Raw genomic sequence first — 24,864 nt, forward strand, 5'->3', positions numbered from 1 at the left:
CAGTCACAATGCTGTGCAAATGTAACATAGTGTTCCAGCTAATTAGTGTGTGTATGTGGCATTAAGAGAAGCACTTGTATTTTCAACACTTTGTCCACTTCATTTCTTCACTGTCATGTTTGTTAAATGACCTTATACCGAGTAATTTACAGAGTAATAGTTTTAAACAGTAAAAATCACTAAAATAACTACAACACATGTAAAATAATAATAATAATAATAATAATAATAATAATAATAATAATAATAATAATGATGATGATCTCACCTATACTTCTATAATTTAATCATTTGGCAAACTCAACACGTTACAGGAAAATTAACATCAGTTGATCTGACTGATTAAAAGGTTTTTGACATGCGACCTACTTAATTTATCAATAGATATTAAGTGTCTAATTGAGTAAAACTCATTACTATTCAGTGGTTGCAATTACAATAGGAATAAAACCCAGCATCAAGTTTTAAGACCCTTGAAAAGGTGAAAAACAGATAATAAATAGTTTCTGGCAACAATGCTCAAAACTGATCGTATAAAAAATTTAAATCGTTCCCATTTACTTTTTCCACATTGACAGGATGGTGTGTAATTCTTCACGAGTTCTGCTTTTTGTCCGACAAGTCAAAATGTTCGTTTCTGATTAATCAAGCATGTTTCCACTACTTCATGGGTTAGGTCCTCTGGGTATTGCTCTTTGCTTTGCATAATAAATTCTATAAATACACAGAAACAAATTCAAGTTCAACACACTTAAAAAATAAGACGAGAGATAAGTTAATTATCAGTACTTGGGTTCTGCTCTGGTCCGAGCCATGAACATTCCCCACCCCTCTCTAGTTGGTTGTGGGTCATGTTGCAGACACAGCTGCCACTTTGGCAAGCCGAATGAGGATTTATTCCATAACCATGATATCCAGTTTCCGTTTCCCCACTAGTTGAGTCTTTTTCACAACGTGTTGGACATTTTGCCTAAATTGAACAAAGCCTTGTTGATATCAAGAACTTGCACCTTACTAGTCATTCGTTTTTGAGCCACTAGTTGCACTTTAATTCTACTAGTTACGTCAGAAAACTTACCATTTGCACACAGTATCAACTTGTGTCACCACGGTCACAACTAGTGTGCATTTGAGCACACTAGTGGCGTTTAGAAGCGAATGTGTTGCATTAAAGCAGTAGGCTACTAGTTAACTAGTGCGACGTGTTAACTAGTTACGATGCATAGAGCCACTAGATGCATATATTTATATAACTAGTGAACTAGTTGCCAACGTGCCCATTAAGTTAACTAGTTTCGAGAAGTGTGTGTAACTAGTTGCATTAAATGCTAATAAGGGGAAGTATAAGGACGTGTCCCGTTGTAATATGATTGGATGCCAAATTTGAGGGAGCAGGTTTGGATTGTCACAATCCAGTTTCAATTCGTGTATTTATTAGGAGAGAAAGTATATTTAATTTAGAGCGGATGTTTAATTGAGGAAAGTTTGATGGAATCTGAAGCATAACCGTGGCTCAGATCAATGAGACAAGGCATATACGCTATTGTACGGGTCTGGAGAAATAGCCTAATTAAATAGGGTATTCGATTGTCATATTATTAACGAAGCCGAGATAAGTATTATTTTGCTACTGTCGTTTTCCAGTGAATTTTTTTTCTTGGGTTGGGCGTGAGAGGATTGCCACTGAGGTCAGCCTAGCCCAGGGGTGCACTACAAGGGCCGATCCGTTTCACGATGTTAGTAACGGATCGGGTAAACGCGAAAGAGTTTGACTCAACGGCGCCGGAATGGGTGGTGCTACTGGTGCTATAGGCTAGCACCACCTGGGAAAAAGTCCAAAAGTATCATAGTCCAAAGCACCACCTATAATTTTGTCCAAAAACACAAACTCGGAAATCTGCTAGTCCTCAAATAAAGAATATTACTACTCATACTAAGATAACTGCAGGTTCAACACACTCGCTAAACAGAAAAACAACGTAACTGGCCAGTGAGTGATAGACGTGACAAACCGTGGTGATTTGCACGCTTATTAACGGTCCACTGACAAATCAGCACTGATATTATATTTAAATTAAGTGTTTTTGGTTTTGGTTTGTATAATAGAATACATGAATAATAAACATAATTAACACTACTCCTTATTTACTATGTAGTCTACATGCAGTCGTTTTTACAAATATACAAGCTAATATATTTTATGGTAGATGTAGGCAGCTAACCAAGTCGATCGGTTTTGCGGCTACCAACATTCCTAGCTAGCATTTGTTACCATGCATGCAATGTCTAGAATGGTGTTAACCTTAACACACTTATCATCCAAAGTTTTGTGGGGTTAAAATACACAATGCCATTTCCTTCCGAGTAAAGCGTTTATTATCAACAGTTGGAGAAATTCAAAGACACACAAACACAATGTCAGTGCTATGAAATTTGGGGGAAAAACACTAGATATCATTACATACAGTAGCGAAAAGCACATTTACATTAGTTGGCAACTATTTTGGTCATCAATTTTAGTCGACTACGTAGATTATTCGTTGCACCCCTATTCGTTGCAACGTAACTAGTTAACATGTCGCACGTTTTCTGCTGCACTAGTTAACTAGTGCTGCTTTAAATGCAACACGTTAGGTTTAAAAGGCCTAAGTGGGAATGAACAGTAAAGAGGAAGTTCTTGATATCAACAAAGCTTCGTTCAACCAGTAAGACAACATGTCCAACACGTTGTGAAAAACAGGCAACTAGTGGGGAGTCGGAAACTGGATATCAAGGATATGGAATAAATCCACATTCGGCTTGCCATATGCCTCAAACATCTGGTGGCAGACTCACAAAGAATTCAGATTTGTGTCTCTTTCACATTGTGAAATATGCCTACATAATACTTTTTTTTCCATGCTTACGTTTAAAAGTTTATTTAATTCATATATTATTGAATGTGAAAGGCGGTTGTTTTTCACACACAAGTCTGAGTTCTCCTGAGTCTGCTAGCCTACATGTAGGCATATTTTCGGACACCTACTTTTGGGTGACGCGTGTGATCAGAGCCCATAGAGCATTTGTAATATCAATTCCAGAGAGAGAGACGTACTACAACATATCTGGTGTGATTGTGCCACATCGTGCTCTAAGAATGGTGTTCTGTAAAACATTGCACATCCATAGAATTTTTTTCAATCGTATCTAACTTCAGAAGGGCAGTATGGCTGGGCAACCCCAAGTATGGGGTCCTTCTTAGAAACGTTCTTTAAATTCGGCCATTTTCCAAAGGGATGTCTTTTCAGATGTGCGATTCAGAGCGCGAACATCCTTTTTCGGGGTGAGTGGATCACATTTCAATCTTAATCTTCTGATCGTTATGCTCGTATTTTTGTGGGTGCTTTCATATAAACGCCCAAATGAGTAACGTTGGAACTAGCATGTAATGTTTCCGCTTTTGCTCTTAAAACCGATTATTGTCCACGTGCTCATTCCGAGCTGGCTAGATTAACTAACGTAGACCTCAGTGGCTGTGCAGAATGGCTCCCTATTCACTAAATGTTGTGATTGGCTGTCAGCGAGCCTCGTGGTCGAATTCAAATACAATTTCTCACATTTTGAGGGCACTAGAAATTAGGGGTGAGTGTTTAAACGGTTAACCGAAACGCAGTTGAAACGCGTTTACGAAAGAATGACCTATGACCGATTCTTTTTTTTGAAGCCGAAATGGTAAACCGAGTGACACAACGCAAGTTTAGAAGGCAATCTTGGGCTATTTCAAAGGGTTAAGAATATCGATAATGAACCCACATTTGCATATTGGAATACCCCTTTGTGTGGTGGATTGTCCGAGTTCAATTTTCTATTTAAACTATGGCAGTCCATAGTTGTGATTTACAAGTTGTTATATTGAAACCGCAACGGGAATGTCAACTGGTATGAAACTTGAGTGGTGGCTAGTGAAATGACTTGTTAGTTTCAGTGTAGCAAGAAGCTGGATTCCATTCGAAAGGTAACTCTGTTACTGCCGTGTATTACTCTAGTGCAGGGGTCGGCAACCCTGGTCCTGGAGAGCCGCAGGGTGTGCTGGCTTTCGTCTCCACCTTAAAATAAGCAACCGATTCAGACCCAAGAAACCAGGTGAGGTGAGTTAACTGTGTAATCAACGGCTTTCATTGATCAATTAATGCCAAGTAACAACGAAAGCCAGCACACCCTGCGGCTCTCCAGGACCAGGGTTGCCGACCCCTGCTCTAGTGTAACCTTTAGATGAATTGGATAGACGTATAGCGTCATGTTTCTTGCGTATCTCCAATGATGCTTTGCACTGGGCTCGGAATTATTATGATGATTAAGTGCAGCTCTGCCCTGACAAGGTGGAGTCTGAGGGGATGCAAGGTCATGCCTGTATTCGTATCGTTACAGCGGAGTACGGATTTACGATGAAGCCAAATCGCGTTGTTTACTGTTCAAAGAGTGTGGTGTGCAGAATACTAGATGAAGCTAAATTGACTGCAAATATACATCTAAACTAACGGTTTCTCAATATTTTCTTGATATAATTGTAAAGGCGTATATGTACATCTATTAGCTATGGTGGATTTTACGATTTGTGAAGGTGGCTTTTTTTTTTTATGGTTTCAATTTGGTCACAAAACCCTTATGCTTAGGCTACGTTAACTGTGGACCTTTTACCAAGGGAAACCGTTGGGTTGGTGTGCAGACATTACCTTGTTTAAAGATTGCCCTCTTAATCACATATCCATCTCTTGCTCGCGCAATTCTTCCTCTGTAAATTCCGGTTCAAAACTAAGGTATTTCTTCGTCAAAATCGAAAAGCTCGTCCTCCCAAGTCAGAGCTGTCCATATCCCCCAGGCTAGCCAAGTTAGGTTCCCTGATGTTTGTATGCTAACATTGCTATATTTTCCTGGGAGTGTCGTGATCGGCTTGAGTAATTGAAATTAACAATGATTGCCAACATGTTCCCTACATGTGTAACTATTGACATGTCCACCTGGTGGATCTGTTATACCTTAGTATCCTGTCAATCTGGTCTGTTGGTGGGTTAGTTAACTGAATGTTTCTCTCCCCTTTCCCAAATCCTCAGGAAGGGTGTTTTGTTTGAAAGCTGGACCACATTTGAAAGGTAACTAATACTGCTATTTATTACTCCCAAGTGTAACCTTTAGATTAATTGCATCTACCTATGTGGTGTTCTGTTTCTTGACCATCTCCAATGATGCTTTGCACTGGGCTCAGAATTATTGTGATGATTAAGTGCAGCTCTGCCCTGACATGGTAGAGTCTGAGGAGATTGTAAACTTGAGGCAGTGTTTGTATAATAAGATAAGATACTTTATTGAACCCTGTGAGTTAATTTGTCCTCTGCATTTGACCCATCCTAGTTACTTAGGAGCAGTGGGCAGCCACAGTGCAGCGCCCGGGGAGCAATGTGGGGTTAAGGGCCTTGCTCAAGGGCCCAACGGCTGTGCGGATCATTTATTGTGGCTCGACCGGGATTCGAACCACTGACATTGTGGCTCCCAGTCATGTACCTTAACCACTACGCTACAAGCCAAACAAGTATTGTTTGGTTAGTGGAGTACCAATTTTCTATAAAGCCAAGCCACATTGAGTAATGTTCCCAGAGTGGCAGGAGGCAGATGAATACATGGACATTGCCTTTAAATTGTGGTGAATGTCTAAGTGGATCATTTTGCCTTTTCCCCTACAGGTTCCTGGAACCAAATACCTGAAGATGTCAAGTGCGTCAAACGGGTTCCATTGCAAAAACGAATTGGATTGGTGGCTTCTGTTATTTGAAGAAAGTAAAACAGCATTGTTTCAAATCCGTCTGTATACAAGTGCTTAGTTTCTTGCCTTTATATAGAAGTGTATAAAAATGAATGTATAATGTGAAAATTATGTAATGCTGTGCACTTGGTGATGTCCAGTCCCCAGGTAATTGTTCACTATGGTAGTGCATGTATTCAGCCATTCTTTAACATTAGTCTTTAGTTTGTCAGTTTGGGTTCAAACATTTTGCCACATTCTGGCTGCCAAATTCATGACAACGGTTGGGCATATGCATCATGAATTAAACTGACCAACAGTTTAAACCTAATAAAGCACATTGTCTGTTGTAAATCACCATGGCTTGTTCTGATTCATTCTTTTGCTTGCTTGAAAGGTGTTGGTGTTTGGGTTTTTCGGTAGCCATTTAAAATGTGCCAAACCGTATTGTCGTGTAAAGCATTCGTTTCTGAACCCGTTTTCCAACCGATCAAGCAGTATGAAACCTTTAATGTTTAGTGGTGTGACTTAAGGTACGTATTATTCCTGCCATCTGCACAAGGTTAAGCCCATGCACGATACCGATATGTCTAATTCATTGGTATAAATGGTCATCTAGAAATGTGTGTAAGGGGGACTGTTCAAATTCTTTCCGCATATTCCAAATGCAGATTAAAGGAAAGCGAAAGCATGGCATTGTTTTGAGAATCTTGAGAATTCTGGGATGGCACTCTCTTCCTTAGTTCACATTACAATGCTGTGTACATACTTAGGATTTATCCAATCATCCAATGATTTTTCTAGGTCCAGTTTCAGCCTTACATTTCAATTCAAACCTTCCCTTTCAGTGTGACTTTGCTGGTCTGGCAGAATTCTTGGAGATCTTAAATCTTTTATTACTGGTCCGCTCCAAGTAATGTGCGTGCAAGATACTGTATGCACTGCTATGGGAATGAGAGAACTTGAGATTTGCGTAATGAAACTGAAATTGCTCCACAATATTTGGCTGGTTTCATGATTTATCCACCTTGGTCCCCCTTTTGCAAACCAGGACCATTTCAGTCAAGATTTTCATTCTACTTCTAAAAGGCAGCTGAAGTAATGATTACAATATCTGGACTGACCAAGCTTTAAAGTACCTCATTGGGGGCATGGTTCGAAAATAATGTATTTCCTAGAAACCTTTTCAGGGTTGGTATAAAATAAAAAGCGCAATTCAGTTACTCCAGTCATTTATTGCAGTGAGAATATGGGAAATCTCTCAACATTTATTTTAGTGAATGAGTGTTCTCAAATTCAAATGGCAAAAGTAAATCTAATGAAATTAAAATTTCCCAAGTGCTCATTTTGGCAACATTAACTTTGTATGGTTTTTGTATTTAAGGTTATGAAAACATTAATTTCAGTACAAGTTCTTTTTTGTAGTATCCGGATTACCCCAATATTTTGGATCAATACCTACCCATAAATCCTGAAGAATGTAAATGGCACCTTTGTACCATAAAGTAAAATAGGATCATGATGGATTTGGATGTGGGTTTATACCTCATTTAATGGTATAACGTTATTTAGCCTTTTCCCAATTTAAACCAGTGAGCCTTGCAAGCCCGAACCAGCTGCCCTGGTTTGTTCTTTACAGACGTCTATCCCACTGCAGATCATATCTCCAGTCTTCATCTATATACTGGTACAGTGCTTGATACACGTTTGAAAAACACTCCTAAGTGTACTTATTGACAGTAATCCTGATTTGCTCACAAGATCCAGTGGTCAGGTACACAGTTTCTAAATGCATAGTGAACAAATATGAGAAAAGAATTTGTCTGCAATATGCAATATTGAAGTATTTGAATGTGCCATGAAGCCGAGTTGTGTATTTTATGAGTTGTAATTTAGGATTTAAAGGTTAACTACATTTGAACTAAGGATGCCAATACGTTGCGTAAAACAGGATTGACTGAAAGGGGAAATATCAACCACACTATCTTCATGAAACTCATTCATGAACACATTCATTAAACCTTACCATTGTTTAGTGTTGAACAAGTCACTGGAATAATCCCCTTCTGCAAAAAACTGGAGGAAAAAACTGAGTACTCAGAACAATGTTATTCAGAACTTCTTTTATTTCAGCATCTTTATTATAATTCTAATAATATTGTCATCTCTTAAAACATTTTTAAATTCATATACTGTATGTGTATGTATATATGTGTGTGTGCATCATATGTTGTAAATAACCTTTCATCTGTTCATATCATTTCTTTTTACAATTTTAAAATATTTTAAAGGAAACAATGCTTTCTATACCCCCTGATCAATCCCTTAATCATGGTCTTACTCCTTTATAATAGTACAGTAACAACAACCCTCCAATTCACATAGGCACACATTTATGTGGGAATATTTATGCAAAAGGCCCTGTACAGTATGTCTGAGTAAATGGATGGTAATGATTTTGGGGCAATGCCTTGAGCTCAGATATAGATTGCCACAACTGTATAATGTTGGTGGCCCAACAGATTTCTTTGGATAATATAATGAATCTGCAATATAACCTTTATATATCTCAGTGGCTGAAACAAAATATATATGTAACAAAATATAGCTCATTATCAAGGTATTTTTCCTGTACAGTGGCGGGGCTTGGGAGCCAAAACTCTTTGCTCACTGTGGAGTCATACATTGTAATACACTGCGAGAAACAACAGAGGGAATGGAACAAGTTGTCTAGAAAGCACTTCAATAAATAAATGAACAAAATGTACCTTTTCTTCATGTTAAACCTTATTTGGAAGACAAAGATTCTGTAAAACTTTGAAAATTGTACATCTTGAACAGTTATTATGATCATCACTAATATTGTTACCATCATCGTCACAATTATACTCATCAATATAACAGCATTTCTCAGTAATATAATTCTCCCAAAATAATTCTACAAGAGGGATAATAAAGGTGACAAGTGTGTCTTCATCTGTTTGTATGTGTGTGTGCATGTGTATCTAAAATCCTTCAAGGGCCCCACTCCTTTTTGAATAGGAAAAGACAGACATACAAATAGCTAGAGAGCAGAACTTGTTCAGCCCACTGAAGAAGTACAATACCCTTGTGTGTGAGTGTGTGAGGGACGCACCACTATGTTTGCAGGATCAACAGGAGACAGGGTACAAGCTCAGTCGATAATATACATATATAAAGACAGGTATGCAGGAAAATAGAAGAGCCCTTTTTGAGTTGATCACTGCAAAAGTTTATGAGAATTAGAGAAAAAGAGACAGAGGGAGAAAGTGACCCTTTGTGATTGTACCTACAGATATAAATCTTTAACCATATTGTGTTGGCACTATTCAAACCAACAGATCACTGTTAGCATCTATAATGTAAACCAGGTCACAATACAAATCTCCACTCCTTTACCCTGTTGCCTACCTCTTTACATGCATGTTTTGGTTTATCTGTGGTTGCCCTAAATGCTTATTTTGTTAGAGATTTGCCACTATTTGACTGAAAAGCATTGGCTCAATTGTTTTTCACTGAAGATTAGCTTCATAATTATATATATTTCAAACCTGAAAAGCATTTAAAATGTAAATAATTTGTGCCGTGTGTGCTGTTCTTTTCCTTTTTGCACATTACTTAAAATGATTCTACTACATCACTGTGAGTGTCCATAAAATGAGGAACCACAACTCACATCAATAATAATCATACTAGGGATATAACGATCTATAAGAGCACCCTCATAGGCACAGCAGGGGAATTGTTGCTCACAATAAAAATATAACAGTAATGATGATGATGATAATAACATTAATGATAATAATCTTCTATAATAGCAGAATTCTTCACCCATTTAAATAAAAAAAAGGTTTTAAACAATCATATCTTCAAAACAGATGTAAGTTCACTCATCCGTCCATTTGTGTACTCATTTATTAATTCTTCTTTGAATCCTTCTAAAAAATACTGTTTGAGATGGGTGGAATTGGGTGGGAGAGAGCAACTGATCCAAGTTTTTTCTCTCTTCTTCCCCCATCTCCTCTTCATGTTTTTCGCTCTCCACCAACCAGTTCAGAAATGTATGATTCTCATTGTTGGCTGTTGTCAATGTTGGAATCAGTTCAATGCTTTGGAAGTCTTTCTTTAAAATGCAGTTATTTGTATCCTGTATAACTTTGCTCAAAATATTTAATTATAATGTCTTAATTCAATAAAGTTCTTAAATATATTTTATGTTTTAAGGTGTTTAGCCTTGTTGATACAACTCAAAGAGGCATGTGCATGTATGCATATGTGTGTGTTTGTGTGTGTGTGTGTGTGTGTATGTGTGTGTGTGTGTGTGTGTGTGTGTGTGTGTGTGTGTGCACGTCTGATACCATCATTGTTGGTGTGGGCACTTTTTTGCTACAGGCTTTGTTGCAAAGGCCAGTCTGTATAGATGCTATTGTATAGCATAGTACACACTGTGCATTCAGTGCACTTACAGAACAGCGCCCATCAAGTCTAATAGTGAGGTAAATACATAAACGTCTCCTGCAGGGCTGTACCCACAGAAAAGACACATTGATGTCGCTGAGGGGAAGCCTTTCTTCATGCACTGCTTTAATGCATGTTTCACCATACAGAAACTCTTAGTATACTTTAAAAAGGCTCAGAAATAACTTTCTTAGCATAATTCTCCCCGGCTTGCTCTTGCTCACTCAGTTTCTCATTATCTTTTAAAAAATGGCGAAGAAAAGTCTCCCAGGTTTCAACCAGTTTTCACTATTTGGTTTGGTTGTTTGGTTTTTGTTTTGTCACTGACAAACATGTTTCTGTAATGTGTCTGGTAGTGATGTAAATATGTGTTTGTGGGTGTGTGCTTTTGTTTGTGTACTTGTTTCTGTATCAAAATGTGTCTGTGAATGTGTGTGTCTGTTTCAGTCGGCAGTGCACCTGCCCTGGCATGTCTGCTTCTCTTCCATTTCTCCATCCCTTCTTCCTTTCTTCTCTTTATAAATATTCTCTTCGGCACTGAAGTCTTGTTTCCATCAGATTCAGAATCCAGCATGACTAGAGGCAGCTGTGTTCTCTCTCTCTCTCCCCACCTCATCCTCTCACTCTCTCCCTCTCTGTCTCTCCTCTCAGCTTCGTGTCCCCTCATCCCTCCTTCTCTCAGTCTGTCCCTCTCGAGGAGAAAGAGCAGAGACAGGAAAGGGAGAAGAAAGCCTATGAAGGAAAAAGGAGGGACAAATCAAGCAAAAAAAGATTTTTAAAAAAGTAAATAACTGAAATGAAGTCACAGGAGGGAGGGACAGGTGTGAGAACTGAGATGTCTGTGGGTCATATGGTGTCATAGAGACTATGGAATGTCCATTTCTCTCTTTGTCTGTGTATCTCTTCAGCATTGTCTTCTAAAGCCCTCCCTCTCCCAACTTGTCTCCTTCACCTTTGCTCTCACCTGTCCAAAAGTCTCTTCAGTGCCCGCTCGATGTTCATGCGGTGGCCCACACGGGTCACCCCCAAGTCCAGATAGTCCTCCTTGGTGAGGGAAGGGAGGTGTGTGCCATCAATCTCATTGTCCAGGAATCTCTCCCTGTGCTCTCCCAAATTCAGGTAGCCCAGCCAATCTGCCACATCGTACTTGGTCCAGTATGGGAGGGGCTTTGAAGCAAAGGGTTTGGAAGAGGGAGGGGATGACAGATGGGGGTAACTGAGGCAGGCAGGAGGGGGTAAGGGGTGCAATGGGGGGGAGGAAGTGCCTGAGAGGAAGTGGGTGGGGGAGAGGGAGCGAGAACCCACCAAGGAGTTTGGTGGAGGGGCTCCTGAGGGGGCAAAGAGAGGAGGGGAATGGGTGAAATAGGGGTCTCCAAGGGGGTTGCCCGGGGAAGGTGGGGTGATGGAACCTCGAAGCTCGTAGGGGCTACTGTAGAGAGGGGCAGAGGGGAGGATGGGGAGGGAAGAGGGACGGGGTGGAGCAAGCTTGGGCCTTTCAGAAGGGGATATCAGGGGGCTGGGAGCACGGCGCCGTTGTAAGTGGTGGGAATCAGACCTGCGGGACTCCCGGCTTGGGATAAACTGGAACTCCAAGGCTTTGCTGCGGTAAGAAGCCCGGTGTTTAGGTGAGGTAGGGTAGGGGGAGTAGGATGGTGAGAGTGGAGGGTGGGCTTGCTGTGGTTGGGACGGAGCTATGGAAGGCTGAGGGGATGGAGATCGAGTCCAACTGGGATACAGTGGAGACTGAGAGGAAAGGGAAGGGGTGGGGGACAGGGCTGGCTGGTGAGGCTGACAGGGAGATGTAGGTAATGGGGAAGGGGAGCGGGCTGTAGGAGGGCTTAGAGCAGAAGTAGAGGAGTCTTCTGAAAACCTGAAAAAGAAGGGGAGGGGAAAGAAGTTAGTATCAATACACACCAGCAACACATTAACAGACTACAAATGAGAGACTGAGAGAAATAATATGAGTGACAGAGAAAAGAGGGTCAGACAGTGAGTTACCTGTGCCTTCAAGATATACACAGATGGATACATCAACAGACAGGAAAACAAAAAGAGAAGAGTTTTAAACAAAGACACACAGATACATACATTTTTTCCATACATGAAGGGCCTAAGTATGAATGTACTAGCATCCTGGCAGCAAAATGCATGCTATTTATTGTATACAAAGTCGCATAATATATCCCATTACTGGATGAAGACACACCTGTAGTTACAAAACATACACTTTATATTCTGGCACAATGGTACAGGAAAAAATTAATTACAAATCGGAAAATACACTGCAGCTCATTATGTTCAGTATAGTAGCTCATGAATTAGTAAGGTAGCACAAACTTTATAGACATAGCACAAGCATATTACAGAAATGTACAAGACACTATTACTCTATCACACAAACACATACTGTGTAGTGTGCATACATGTACACAGTGAAATAGTGAAATAGACAAATAGGTTAGACACAAAGCGAGTGCAAAGGTGCACAGCATATTGTGGTGCTGGCCATTACAGCACAACACAGCCTTACCTGTGTCTGCTTATTGACCTCTGACCTCCCCAACCCTCCATGCTTTTGTTTCCCATCTGTTGCAGTTTAGTGCTGAGCTCACTGATGATACTAGCCTTCATGCTGGAGAGAGGGGATTGCAGCTTCCGTCCTTCCAAAAACATCCCCCTTCCCTGGCTCACTCCTTCCTCCACCCCTTCACCCACCACTCCCATGCCCTCCTCAACCCACTGGGGCTTGAGCTCCGGGGTGTGGGGCCGCTCAAAGTAGATGGATGAAGGTCGATCCAAATTCTGTGTTTCACTGTAACTATCCGGTCCAACCCCTGTTTCATCCCCCTCATCTCTCCCTGCCCTCTCAGCCTCAGCTTCCATTGCCTCCTCATCTCTCCGTTTCTGGGAGCGAAAGGAGGCGGGTGCGGTGCTGGTGTGCCTGCGCAGTTCGGACACTGCACTCCCGCTGTCCCTGTAGCGCTGCAGTTTTGGGTAGGTGGAGCTCGCTGATTTGGCATTGTGCATTTCAAATGTTTGCCCATCCAAGCAAGTCATGTAGGTGTCCAGGAGGTCACTTGCTCTCTCCCCCTCTCCACTCACTATTCTATCTCCTCTAGTTCCCCCAATTCCTAAGATGTTGTCCAAATGATGGTCACTGCTGCTGCGACTGTCCAACTCCTCAATCCCAGAGTCTACCACCGTCTCTTGGGACTCTCCACTTTTGGTGGGGGTCGGGGGATGGTCTGCTCTCCTGCCCCCACCACTGGTGATGGTGATAACAGCAAGCTCTGAGAGTGAGGTGGTGGCAGTAGTAGTGGTTAGAGCAGTAGTGGCGGTGGTGGTTGCATGGGAAACAGTCACAGATACAGAGCCTGTGTCTGAGGCGGAGTTCGGGGAAGGGCTACGGTATGTTGGGCATATTGTGGGATGTACAGTGGTGAGAGGGGGAGGGGTGGGGGAGGAGCGTCCTGGGGCATGTGTGCTATTGATTAAATGGTGAGAGTGGGACAGTGGGAAAGGTCTGTGCAGGTTTCCAGAGGATGGGGGAGGTGGAGAGATGGAAGGAGGTGCAGATGACTCCGAGGTAGTGGGCTGAAGGGTAGAGGGTGAGGGTGGTGGTTGTGGGTGGGTGGAGGATGATGTAGAAGGGGAGAGTGCTGATTGGGTGAGGTTAGCCACTTCACTGTCATAGGAGGTGAGACTTGAAGCAGTGGAGTCTCCAGCCTGTGGAGAAGGTAGGGGGGTGTGTTGGGAGAGATTTCCTATGAAAGGTTCTTTTTGGGGGGGGGGTGGGGGAGGGGGGGGTGGGGGTGGTGTGGCTTTCTGGGAGGAGTACATTTTCCCCCCCTGTTGGTTGTACCCCGGCATTCCTCCCAGTCCACGATCAAAGCTGTTTGCAAACTGAAGGGGTGGGGGCAGCGGGTCAGCAAAGACAAACTCATCATCCGCATCCACAGAGGGTGCAGGGGGGGGCAGTACCATGAGCCCTGAGGTCCCGCTCTCTCCTGTTCCACTCCCTTGTGTACGGTCTGGCGCCACAGGGGGAGGGGAGGGAGGTGTCAGGGACAAGACGTAGGCACTAGCATCACTTTCCATCCGTAAGAACGAGGGCCGTCGAGGTGGTGCCTGTTGAGCAGATGGATAGAGTGGCTGTGTGGTAGGCTGCTGATCCTGCTTTCTGCCATACCCCTCCCTCTCCCTTTCTCTGTAGCTTGATGGGCCCTGCTCAGGCTGAAAGTGATGCGTGTGGACAGTTTTGTCTTCTGAAAATCGTACTCTCAACCCCTCTCTGGGTCCGCTTTCTTTTTCCTTTTCTGTTCCATCCTCTCCCCATCCGCCACGCAATATCCTTGGGGAAGGTGGACGGCCCACAGTTGAGGTGGTAGCTGCCAGAGAGGAGGAAGTAACAAGGTAAGAGGAGCTGGAGGACTGGGAGGGTGAGGTGGCAGAAGTGGGGGATATGTGAGTCCGGAGGGGAGCTGGGGCCACAGAGGCAGTGGACGGGAAGGCTGCCACACTGGAGAGCTGGCGTCCAAAGTGGCTTTCCCGTCGAATTCTCCCATCATCTTTCAGAGCTCTTTCTCTTGCTGCTAGAGCCAGACCCAGTGGGGACGAAGGGTCAAGTACTTTTCCTGTGAGTGGGTGGATGAAGGTTGTGGCCGGCTGTTTCCCAGATCCATAGAAGTCACCTGGCACTGATTTGGGCTGATAGTCACCTCCAGGGGCTGGGGAGGAGTATTCAGGTAGACCAAATGCAGGAGGCATGCTGCGTGTATGGTGAATAAAAGTATCTCCAGAAAACATACCCTCATCTATAGATTTCGACGGTCGGAGACGAGGGGAGGGGCCTTCGATTTCCGTACAATGTTGTTGTGAGCCTTGGGCCCTCACTCCTACCCCTCCCTCAAGGTCTTCTTCTGCTGAAAGAAAAAAGGATGCACTCTTCCTTCTTGCTTCGCGGAATCGCTCCCTGTCTCTGCGAGCTGCCCCCACAATAGCTGCCCCAAACTGACTGGTAAAGTCCAGGTTTTCCTGGCTGCACAGAGAAGGAAGAGAAGGGGGGACAGAGGAAGGGGGAAGAGGAGAAGAAAGAGGCTGAGGTGAAGCTATGGAGGAGGGTGTAGAGGTTGTAGGACCTGCAGGGGCACCAGGAGGGGGTTTGGAGTCAGTGTCTGCAGTTGGCTCTGCCTCCACACTGCTGCCCTGGCTGCTGCGGCCACTGCTGCTGGTGGAGGGGGCCTTCACTATGATGGTGGGGATGGGGATGGAGCTCTTCTCCGGCAAGGCCTTGGCCAGAGCATGACTCTGCCGAGTTCCATCCTCAACTTTGGACTGCTTTACCAAGGGGCCTTTTCCTCTTCTGCCTCCCCCTTTGAGCACTCCCCCACCCCCCACAGCCCCAGTGTTACTTCTGTCCAATCGAGACAGCTGTTGTTGAGAGGCAGACATTTGCTCCTGGGACATAGCAGCTGCAGCAGAGGGGGTAACAGCATTACTGTAACCCCTCCTCAAGCCAGCCGCCCTCCCCCCTCCACCTGCAGCTCCTGAGGTGTCCCCCATGTAGCCAGCTCCTTTCCGGGATGCCGCCCGGCTTTGTTGAGAATGAAAAGGGTGCGGGTGGTCTGTACCCCCACCTGCCCCCCCTCTGTCTCTGCCTGTGTGGGAGAAGTGTCCTGCCTGCTGGTACAGCTGGTAGTGGGCAGACTGAGGGGAGATATGAGGTGCAGACCCTGGGGGCTGTTGAGACTGCTTCCCTCTCCAGCCTGAGTGTGGGCCAGCAGATAAGGGAGGTTCCGGTGGAGCTGTTGTTGGGGGAGGAGGGATGTCATCTGGGCCAGGGACTGACAGGCTTCGTGAAAACTTCATAGCCGGTGGATGGAGGTACTGCTTCTCTTCCTCTGTCACACCTGGAGCAGATCACAATGCAAATTGTAACATTTTGCATGCACATTATCACAGGAGCAATATTTTGGTCATATTTTTAAGCGATGCTAGAATCATTGAGATTATTATTTTAAAAATGTATTATGTCCTGGCTGCAAGGGCAAAAACAGTGAAAAAAAAGGTCATGCTCCCTTCATAATGCGTTTTTAGAAATATATCTTGGCCAATTACGTAGCATATCTGATATCATGCCATCAGAATGCATTCCAGTAAATACAGGGCTCGACACTAAATTGACAATTTGGTTGCCAAATAAAAATAAAAAAAAGCCTATATTTTGAGCATTATCAATATCATTACAATAAAATCACACATACATTTGATGTCCCGGTTTGTGCACGATCCGCATATTTTTTAACTGCCTCTCGAGCAGCTTCGACAATTTCTTCAATAATTTTGCATACCTCTCAAAGATGCTGGGATATACTTCACCTCCCATGCTTGGACAGAGTTCTGCTTTTCTTTCGTTTGGGTTCAGGTTTGTATATTTTTTATACTGTATTGTATTATATGAATGACAGGAAAAAGTGGTTGCCAAGGAAGGCAACTAGAGGCCGCAAAATGATTGCCGAGGGCAACTGGGAAAACGTTAATAGGCCTTGGAAGTCTGACGTATTCCAGAGTAAAACCATTGCCCATATATGGATTTCCTGATCAAAACACAATTTCTCTATGGGAATAATGAATAACCGTCTCTGTCATAATCTGTGTTTTAAGATGCCGCTGAATATAATTTTTTATTTGGATTTCTCTCTTAAGCGGCACTGGGTCCACTGAAGTCCGATGTCATTTTTCAATCTAAATAATTATTTTGCTAGCCAAAAGCTAACACCACAGCAAATGTTATATTCATCAGCTAGCGGTTCCGTGAGAAAGGTTCCCAAGGCTAGTCAATGCTATTGATAGCCAGCAAAGAAATTTAATTAAGCAACGACTCGGATAACTTAAGGAAATTGCTAACGAGAACACCACCAATAACAATAAATGTATCTCCAACCGTACTTAATGAATTCACAAACTGTTTTTCTCCCCCTGTTTTATTGCATGGTACTTCAATCCTCCACCAGCTAGAGGTCGCGATAGCCTCTTTGTCATGCCCCCTCTCAAACAATTATCACATTTACACCACCTCAATAATCTAAGTTGATCAAGTAATATTTCCACTACTGTGGACATACTGCATTTTTTAAAATGTTGTACAATGGCTATGACAGGTTTTGTTAGAAGCAGTGGGAAATGTCCACATTAAGAATAAGAGCAGTTATATTACAATTAACCTGTAAATAAAATAAATTAATGATAAAACTAATGAAATAATCTTGGTCTTAAATCAGTGGTCTTAGTGCTGGGCTAAAACAAAAAAAATGAATCCCGGCCCCTTGTGTAATCAACTGCTTTAATTGATGAATTGATGTGCTACTCAAGCTCTGATTAACAATAACCAGCAGACCCTCTGGCTCTCTATGACCAGGATTGAGGAGCACTGGCTCACAGACATGTTCTCTGTAAACTCTCATCCATGTTTACTTTCCTTCCTGACTCTCCCCATATTAGATAAACTAATTGTTTTGTCTAAATGTCTCACTTATAAACTCAATTACTGACTTGACTGTGCCGCTGGAGTGCCTATGGGGACCCCTGGAGGATAACCATTGAAATATAAGATTGAATCCCTGCAAGTCACATGGTGGAGTCAAACTGATGGCCCTTGCCATGATATATGGATAGTGATCATAGCTAGATAACTAACATTTAAAGGCTACGAAACATAATGCACACTCAGAAGAGTCACACCTGGTTAAAAAAAGTATTCACCCCAAGGGTGAATATTTTGTAGACAAGACTTAAAGGACTTAAAAGTTTTCTTGGTCATTTCTTTATGAGCTTTGCACATTTACATTCTGAAGTTTCTCCAAGCAAATTACTACTCTGCCAAGATAGACGGAGCATGTTGGTGGATAGAAACTTGAAAGACACCAGTTTTTCAATGGGATCTAAATCTGGGCTTTGGTCTAGGCCATTCAAGGATATGGACTTCATAGCATAAGCTGTTCATTCATAGCTTTGTAATTTGCTTTGGGTCAGCATCCTCTTGGAACATCTAATCGTCACCCTAACTCCTCCTTTCATCCACTTGCTTGGTTTGGTGGCACAACCTTATCTTGGTAGTGTCTAGGGTGTGTCATATCCTTTTCAATTTAGTTACAGTGGACTTAATGGTGCTGCTAGGAAGGCAAATATTTGCCAATCTTGTTTTTGCATCCTAACTACTTAATCTCAAGTCCCACAAGCATTTTCTTGACTTTTTTCATGACTTATCTGATTCAGTGAGACCTTGCAAAGCTAGTGACATTTATTGCAATAATAATACATAAAGATACAACAAAAACGACAACAAAGACAGTAGAATTAAATGCAAGGGTAAAGAAGCAAGATTTGAGCTGGGATGTGAAGGTGTATATGCATGGTGCAGACTTGATAGAGAGAGGCAGTTTGTTCCACAGTCTCAGTGTGGCCACAGCAAAAGCCTGTCACCCTTTTGCTTTAGCCAAGACAGAGGAACAGAGAGGACCAGTTCGGTGGAAGACCTCAACGATCTGAGCGTGGAATATGCGTGAAGGAGATTGGAGATGTAGGTTGGGGGACTAAACAGTGTGCTTTAAAAACAAACAACAAGAATATACAATCAATTCTAAAACTAACCGGGAGCCAGTGCAGAGAAGCGATAATTGGTGTAATGTGTTCATGTTTTCTTGTACCAGTTAAAAGCCTTGCAGCAGCATCTTGCACTAGCTGCAGGCAGTGGAGGGATGTGTGGCTAAAACCAAAGTATAGGGAATTACAGTAATCGAGGAGAGATTATATGAATACCTATTTCCAAGTTGTGAAATGAAAGGAAGGGCTTGGCCATGGCTCAGAGTTGAAAAAAGATGGTTTTAATGACATAATGAATGTGTTTGTTGAATGTAAGGGCGAAAACAAAAATGATACCCACATTTTTGGCATGGGGTTTAGTAGAGTGGCCCTTGTTCAATAGAGAGACCACTAAGAGGATCAGGCGGACCGAACAGGATCACTTCTGTCTTACTTTCATTTAGATGGAGAAAGTCATTTTAATCATTCTTTGATGTCAGCAAGACAATCAGACAGGCTCTTAAGTGAACCCTTGTCATTTGCTTCTAAAGGGAGGTAAAGCTGAATATCGTCCGCATAACAATGGAAAGAGATATTATATTTCCCTACAATAGAACCGAAGGGGGAGCATGTACAGGCAGAAAAGAATAGGCCCTAAAATTGAACCCTGGGGGACTCCACATGGAATAGAAGCAGAGGAGGAAAAGGAGCACTTGATATTTGAAGGTCCTATTGTTTAGATAAAAGGAAAGCCATTTGAGGGCAGTGCCTTGAATGCCAACTGTATGCATAATCCGGTCAATTAGGGTATCATGGTCGACCATGTCAAAAGCAGCACTAAGGTCCAACAAAACTAAAATAGAGCATTCTCCAGAGTCAGCTGTCAACAGTAAGTCATTTGACACTTTAAGGAGGGCAGATTCAGTACTGTGAAGGGCTCTGAAGCCTAGAACTAACAAATTAACTAACTATTTTTTCCAGGACTTTTGATAAGAAATGGCAGTTTGGATATATTTATTGAGATATTATTTGGAGATGTTATTTAGAATGGTTGGATCAAGGTTTGGCTTTTTTAACAGAGGCTGAACCACAGATGTTTAAAGCAGGATGGGACAATGACTGAGATCAGAGAGTGGTTTATAACAGGCAGGATGGTGGGACCAATTATGTTTAATACCATTTTAAGGAGGTGTGAGGGGATAGTTGTCCGTGTTCTGTGTTTTCTGTCATCTGTTTTGTCTAAGTTGTTAGCATTTGTTCCTTGTTACCCTCTGTGACCACCTGCTCCATTCACCTTCATGCATTTGTTTCAATGTCGTTGCCATTTTGTGTCTCTGCCTCCCCACTCCTTATATGTACTACTTTCCTGTCTCCTGTCATTGATTCCACCTTTCTTGTTTTGTGCTTGTTTAGTGGTGTATTTAAACCCCTTTGTTTCTGTCTTTTGTTGCCAGATTGTTATGTGTCCCGACCATACTCTCCAGCAGTATTTTTCTGATTGACTTTTGTTTTGACCAGTTTTGTTTTAGACCACCGTTTCTGGATTTACCCTTTTGTTGTGATTTGACCAGTTGTGTTTGGACTCGCGATTTGGTTTTTGATTTTGGATTCTCCTTTTGTTTGGACTGCCCGTGTGTTATCAACCCTTTGCTTGTGACATCGATCACGTATTGGATCATTCCTGCTGAACCTGTTTGCTTGTGTACCTACCCTTTGCCTGGACTCTCGTTTTTCGAACTGCCTGATCTGTCATAACTGTTTTCTGGATTTCGATCCCTGCCTGTCTGATCTGCTTTGAAGTGAATAAAGTCTTTAACATTAACTTCTGTGGTCTCACTCTTGGGTTCAGTGTTCTGATTCCTGACAATAGTGACAAGAGACACTGAATCTATCAGGACAGAAAGAGAGACAGGCTCAAACTGATTGAAAACAACAGTGAGCAAAGGAAGGCTAGAAGGATCATGCACAGAAGGTGAGATGTGAGATCTTATGTCATCAATCTTGAAAATAAAGAAGTTTAAACAATCACATGCTACAGAGGATTGAAGTGTCAGGGCTGATTGTAACAGAAGGATTAATTACTGTATTATGTTACACTGAACTTTAGGCCTATAGCGGTGTTTTCATATTATATCACAAATCTTGTGCTCTGGCTGCTTTAACTCCTTCCTGGAATTTAACCAGACAGTTTCTCAGAATATCAAAGGACACATGTAACACGTGTACAGGGTTACTGATACACTGTAGGAGGAGAAATAAAATCCATTGAGAAATAATCAATGGCGGATAAAACATTTTCCAAAGGTAGTTTAGCCATGTTACAATCTGGCAGTTCTGATGTGTAATGAGCCATCGAGTTAGGCACATACAGTAACACTGTTAACTGCTTAGTCTAATCATCTGTAAGTTGCTTTGAATAAATAAAGCTAAATACAGATGGTTAGACTAAGCAGTTAGCAGTATTACTGTATGTGTCTAACTAGATGGCTCACAACTCCTCAGAACTGCCAAATTGTAACTATGATGATGATATAACTTAGCTATCTAATTCTGAATGCTAGATGCAGTGAAATGAAAACATGTGAAATGTTGAGGAGCCGTGGGGGCTAAGATGGAGCGGACTTGCGGCTGCAGTTCGTTGCAGTTGCAAACCGAGGAACGGGGTTCGATTCCCGGTCCTGCCAAAAGCCAAGTTTGGCCGGCTCACGTGGAGCAGCATAATTGGCTCACTGCTCCAGAGGGAGGGACTTGGCAGGGTTTGCGGATTGCCGCCATAACAGCACCCCGGGTGCTTCGGAATCACGGTCACGAGCATGAGCCGAGACGGCTTGAAGAAGGCGTGTTGTTCTTGGATCGCCAGATCCCTTCGGGCCGCTGAGGGACGGGGTGTGAGTGGTGTATCCACTAATTGGATTAGATAGAGTACAACTGGCTACCAAATTAGGAGAAAAGGAGAAAAAATGGAAATAAATGTATTCAAAAAAAAAGAAAAAAACCTTGTCTGTAACTTCACCTGTAGAGATGGTGCCAGCTAATGTTAGCAAGCTAGTAGTGTCACTAGCTCAGCCTGTCACCAAGACATCTGTCTAACTTGCAAGTACTCCTCAGACTAGATCTCAATTTAGAAGCAAACCCTTTTCATGCAGGTTAAAATTTGGCGGTTCTACATGTTCACAATTCACTGTATATTTGACCTCCTCCATCTCCACTGTGAGATTCATCTTTTTAGTTACACTGTCTGTCCCACTCTAGGGACTCCCTTACACTACATTAATCCTGGGTTTTTCATCTCAATCTAATCTTTGAGTTGGGCATGGCTAATGACATTACATTGTAATATTTAGTGTCAATTAAAAAAAAAAAACCAGTTGCTACATTCTTTCCACATATTATTTCACTTGGGATGTTAACCTAAAATGCTCCTTAAAAATAATTAGGTATTTTTTATTGAGCAGAGGGGAAGTGATGTGGGGTGCATCACCTTGCTAAAACACTGGTTTTCAGCATATGATATTCCCTACGATCTGATATTGAATCCAGTCGTGACAAGTGGTATCTTGGAGCAAGTTCTTTGAAGGTATTTAAGAGACAGGCTATGAGAATAATTACAAAGCAAATGGTGATTAGGAACCTTGGTAAAAACAGCATATATAAAAATGTTTGCTCTCTAATGTTTCTTAGCTAATTTATTGCAAATGTAATTGAAATGTCTATATTGACAGTCGGGGCAATATTAATAGTCAAGCATCACCTGGATACATGTGAAATGAACAAAATCATTGTACTCTCAGGACGGCAACTCCAACAGCATAGTTTCCACATCACTGCGCTGGGGCATTGGAGATAATTGGTCCAGAGGGAAGATCGCCCCCTACTGGCCCACCAACACCACTGCCAGCAGCAACTTTTCCCAGGAGGTCTCCTATCCAAGAACTAACCAAGCCCACACCCGCTTAGCTTCAGCCATTTTGGCAGGAACATCAGTGTCAGCATCCTGCATAATACCAGATGCTAACATCTGGTCCAGAATGTACACTGATCCTTTCTTAGGCACCTGGAAATTGGTAAGCTCATTTCTTAGCTTCTTGGAGCATTCACATCTGTACAAGGAGCACTGTCATTTACTACTTTTTGTAAAAGTACTTTTAGTTTGTATTGCAGTTTTGTTGTATAAGAAATGTACAGATTGTGACATGCAATAAATAAGTTATGTTTTTGTAGCCAAAATACAAACCATGTTTTGGTTAGGGACAGCCTAACCAATGGTTCAAGTTCAGTTACTCAGATGTGATTTTTAAATTTAATATTATTATTTCTATTTTTACCTTTTTATTCCAACTTTTCAATTCCCCTGCACCCATTCACCAATACAGCCCCTACAAATTCAGGTATGATGCCACTCATTGCTTCTTTTCACACTACAGTACAGCTGAGGCACACAGCCATGGTGGTAGAGAACTACACCTCTTGCACAGTCAGCACTGCCAGATTGTATTCACCTGATCAACCAGGTGACCCTCCCATCTATTGACCTTCCCATTCCTACAGTAATGCAGGCTTCATTGGCATTGGGATACTTCCATTTTGCCACTGAACCAAGGACCTCCAGCTGGATATGCCAGGGGATAACCTTTTGTCTCCCCAAATATTTATCCAGAACAAATGTACCTGTAATGCTTTTACAGGTAAGGAAAATAAAGCCTCAGTGAGCAGCAGTAATATCACATTTTACATTATATAGATCCATTCAGTGAATATCAACCCTGTTTATTATTATGCAAGGGTGTGTCTGTCTGTCCATATTATTGTCTGTAGTAATTTTGGCGGATTTAAAAAAACATTTTTCAGCCAGCTATATGTTTTTATGTGTCTGTATGTATTTACAAAGTTTAGCTTCTTCCTTATTCTTATTGTGTGTCCTCCATTGTCTGTGTAACTGCCTGTCAGGCAGACAGACAGATAGACAGATAAGTACAGTACAGGTCTAAAACATATAGTGCTGTACAGCATAGACACGCATGGCAATTAAGCACAAGGGCAGTATTGTACGGAACAGACTCAGCACAATGAAGACGTGATATGCTACAGACACATGGGACAGTGCACTAAATAGGCCCAGCAAACTACAGACAGACAGACAGACAGACAGAGACAGCCTCACCGATTGATTTCTGTCGTAGTATCATACCGTGCTGGGGGATATGGCCTGATACAAACTGAGGTCGATCATAACCAAACCCTGTCCCAGATGACATCATGCCCATTCCTGATTGGTCATAAGTGGTCTGCAGAAGGAATGGAGAAAAAAGGTTTAGAGGAGAAGCTGACACATCCCAGTAAACATGAATAATTTGGCCCAATTTTAGTTTAAATCAGTTTCAGTACTACCAACTGCCAAACCTTTAGTTAAGTCAAGCCCTGAGTGTGTTTTGCTCTCTGACAATACAATCCTAAAGTCCCAATCTGTCAACAAGTTTTTTGCATTTTTGGTCAAGATAGGTGCATCCAACTGTCTGCCAAAACTAACAATTAGTGAGATAACTTGGTTGTCTCATTAGTCACAGAATGGAGAGACATGAATTAACTGGACAACCATTCCAGTTAGTAAACTGAAGGTAAAGTCCTGAGAGCACCAAGAGAACACAGAGAGCCATACCTCGCTGGTGAACAAACCCCTGGTTCGATCCCTCTTTCCTCCATGCAGACGTGAGCCTTGCCCTTCAGTGGTGCTGATTGTCTGCTGAGCAGCTGCCAATATCTCATCAAGTTTATCTGCAAGACAGAGAGAGAGGTTGCCCACTCCACACCACAGTAAACAGCCAGGTCCTACAAGGAGTCCTAGGAAGATAGTGGATAAGAGGACTTACTCAGTGCCATCTGATAGACGGTCCTCTTCTTCTCTGAAACTTGTGAAGACTCGAACTCTGAAAGAGTAAATATTCCACACTCTTGAAAACACTGACAATGACAGTTTGTTCAAGGGCTTTACTCTGAGTACACAGGGCACACAAATCTTAATTGGCACACTT

At 42.3% G+C, this 24,864-nt stretch overlaps 1 protein-coding gene, 1 long non-coding RNA gene and 2 other non-coding genes across 4 annotated transcripts in view; 3 read left to right on the forward strand and 1 right to left on the reverse strand.

Moving 5' to 3' along the window:
* The first annotated feature begins 2,682 nt into the window (after nt 1–2,682).
* Nucleotides 2,683–6,133, forward strand: LOC133122277 (uncharacterized). Its single transcript, XR_009708083.1, has 3 exons — nt 2,683–3,322; nt 5,091–5,129; nt 5,718–6,133. It is a non-coding gene; the product is annotated as an uncharacterized LOC133122277 (long non-coding RNA).
* LOC133123021 (small nucleolar RNA SNORD88) lies at nt 4,289–4,376 on the forward strand. The gene has a single exon (XR_009708193.1). It is a non-coding gene; the product is annotated as a small nucleolar RNA SNORD88 (small nucleolar RNA).
* LOC133123020 (small nucleolar RNA SNORD88) lies at nt 5,212–5,299 on the forward strand. The gene has a single exon (XR_009708192.1). It is a non-coding gene; the product is annotated as a small nucleolar RNA SNORD88 (small nucleolar RNA).
* A 1,751-nt stretch (nt 6,134–7,884) lies between the features above and the next one.
* Nucleotides 7,885–24,864, reverse strand: part of LOC133122459 (SH3 and multiple ankyrin repeat domains protein 1-like) — a 110,643-nt gene continuing 93,663 nt past the window's right edge. Inside the window, exons 21-27 of the mRNA XM_061232440.1 lie at nt 24,703–24,759; nt 24,492–24,607; nt 23,997–24,120; nt 12,786–16,164; nt 12,254–12,259; nt 11,220–12,125; nt 7,885–10,987 (exon numbers count right to left, since the gene is read on the reverse strand). Of these exons, the coding sequence (XP_061088424.1) occupies nt 10,903–10,987; nt 11,220–12,125; nt 12,254–12,259; nt 12,786–16,164; nt 23,997–24,120; nt 24,492–24,607; nt 24,703–24,759 (4,673 nt within the window). The 3' untranslated portion in view covers nt 7,885–10,902. The remainder of the gene's footprint in view (nt 10,988–11,219; nt 12,126–12,253; nt 12,260–12,785; nt 16,165–23,996; nt 24,121–24,491; nt 24,608–24,702; nt 24,760–24,864) is intronic.

Source organism: Conger conger, chromosome 2, assembly GCF_963514075.1.
Source record: "Conger conger chromosome 2, fConCon1.1, whole genome shotgun sequence".
Lineage (NCBI taxonomy): Eukaryota > Metazoa > Chordata > Actinopteri > Anguilliformes > Congridae > Conger > Conger conger.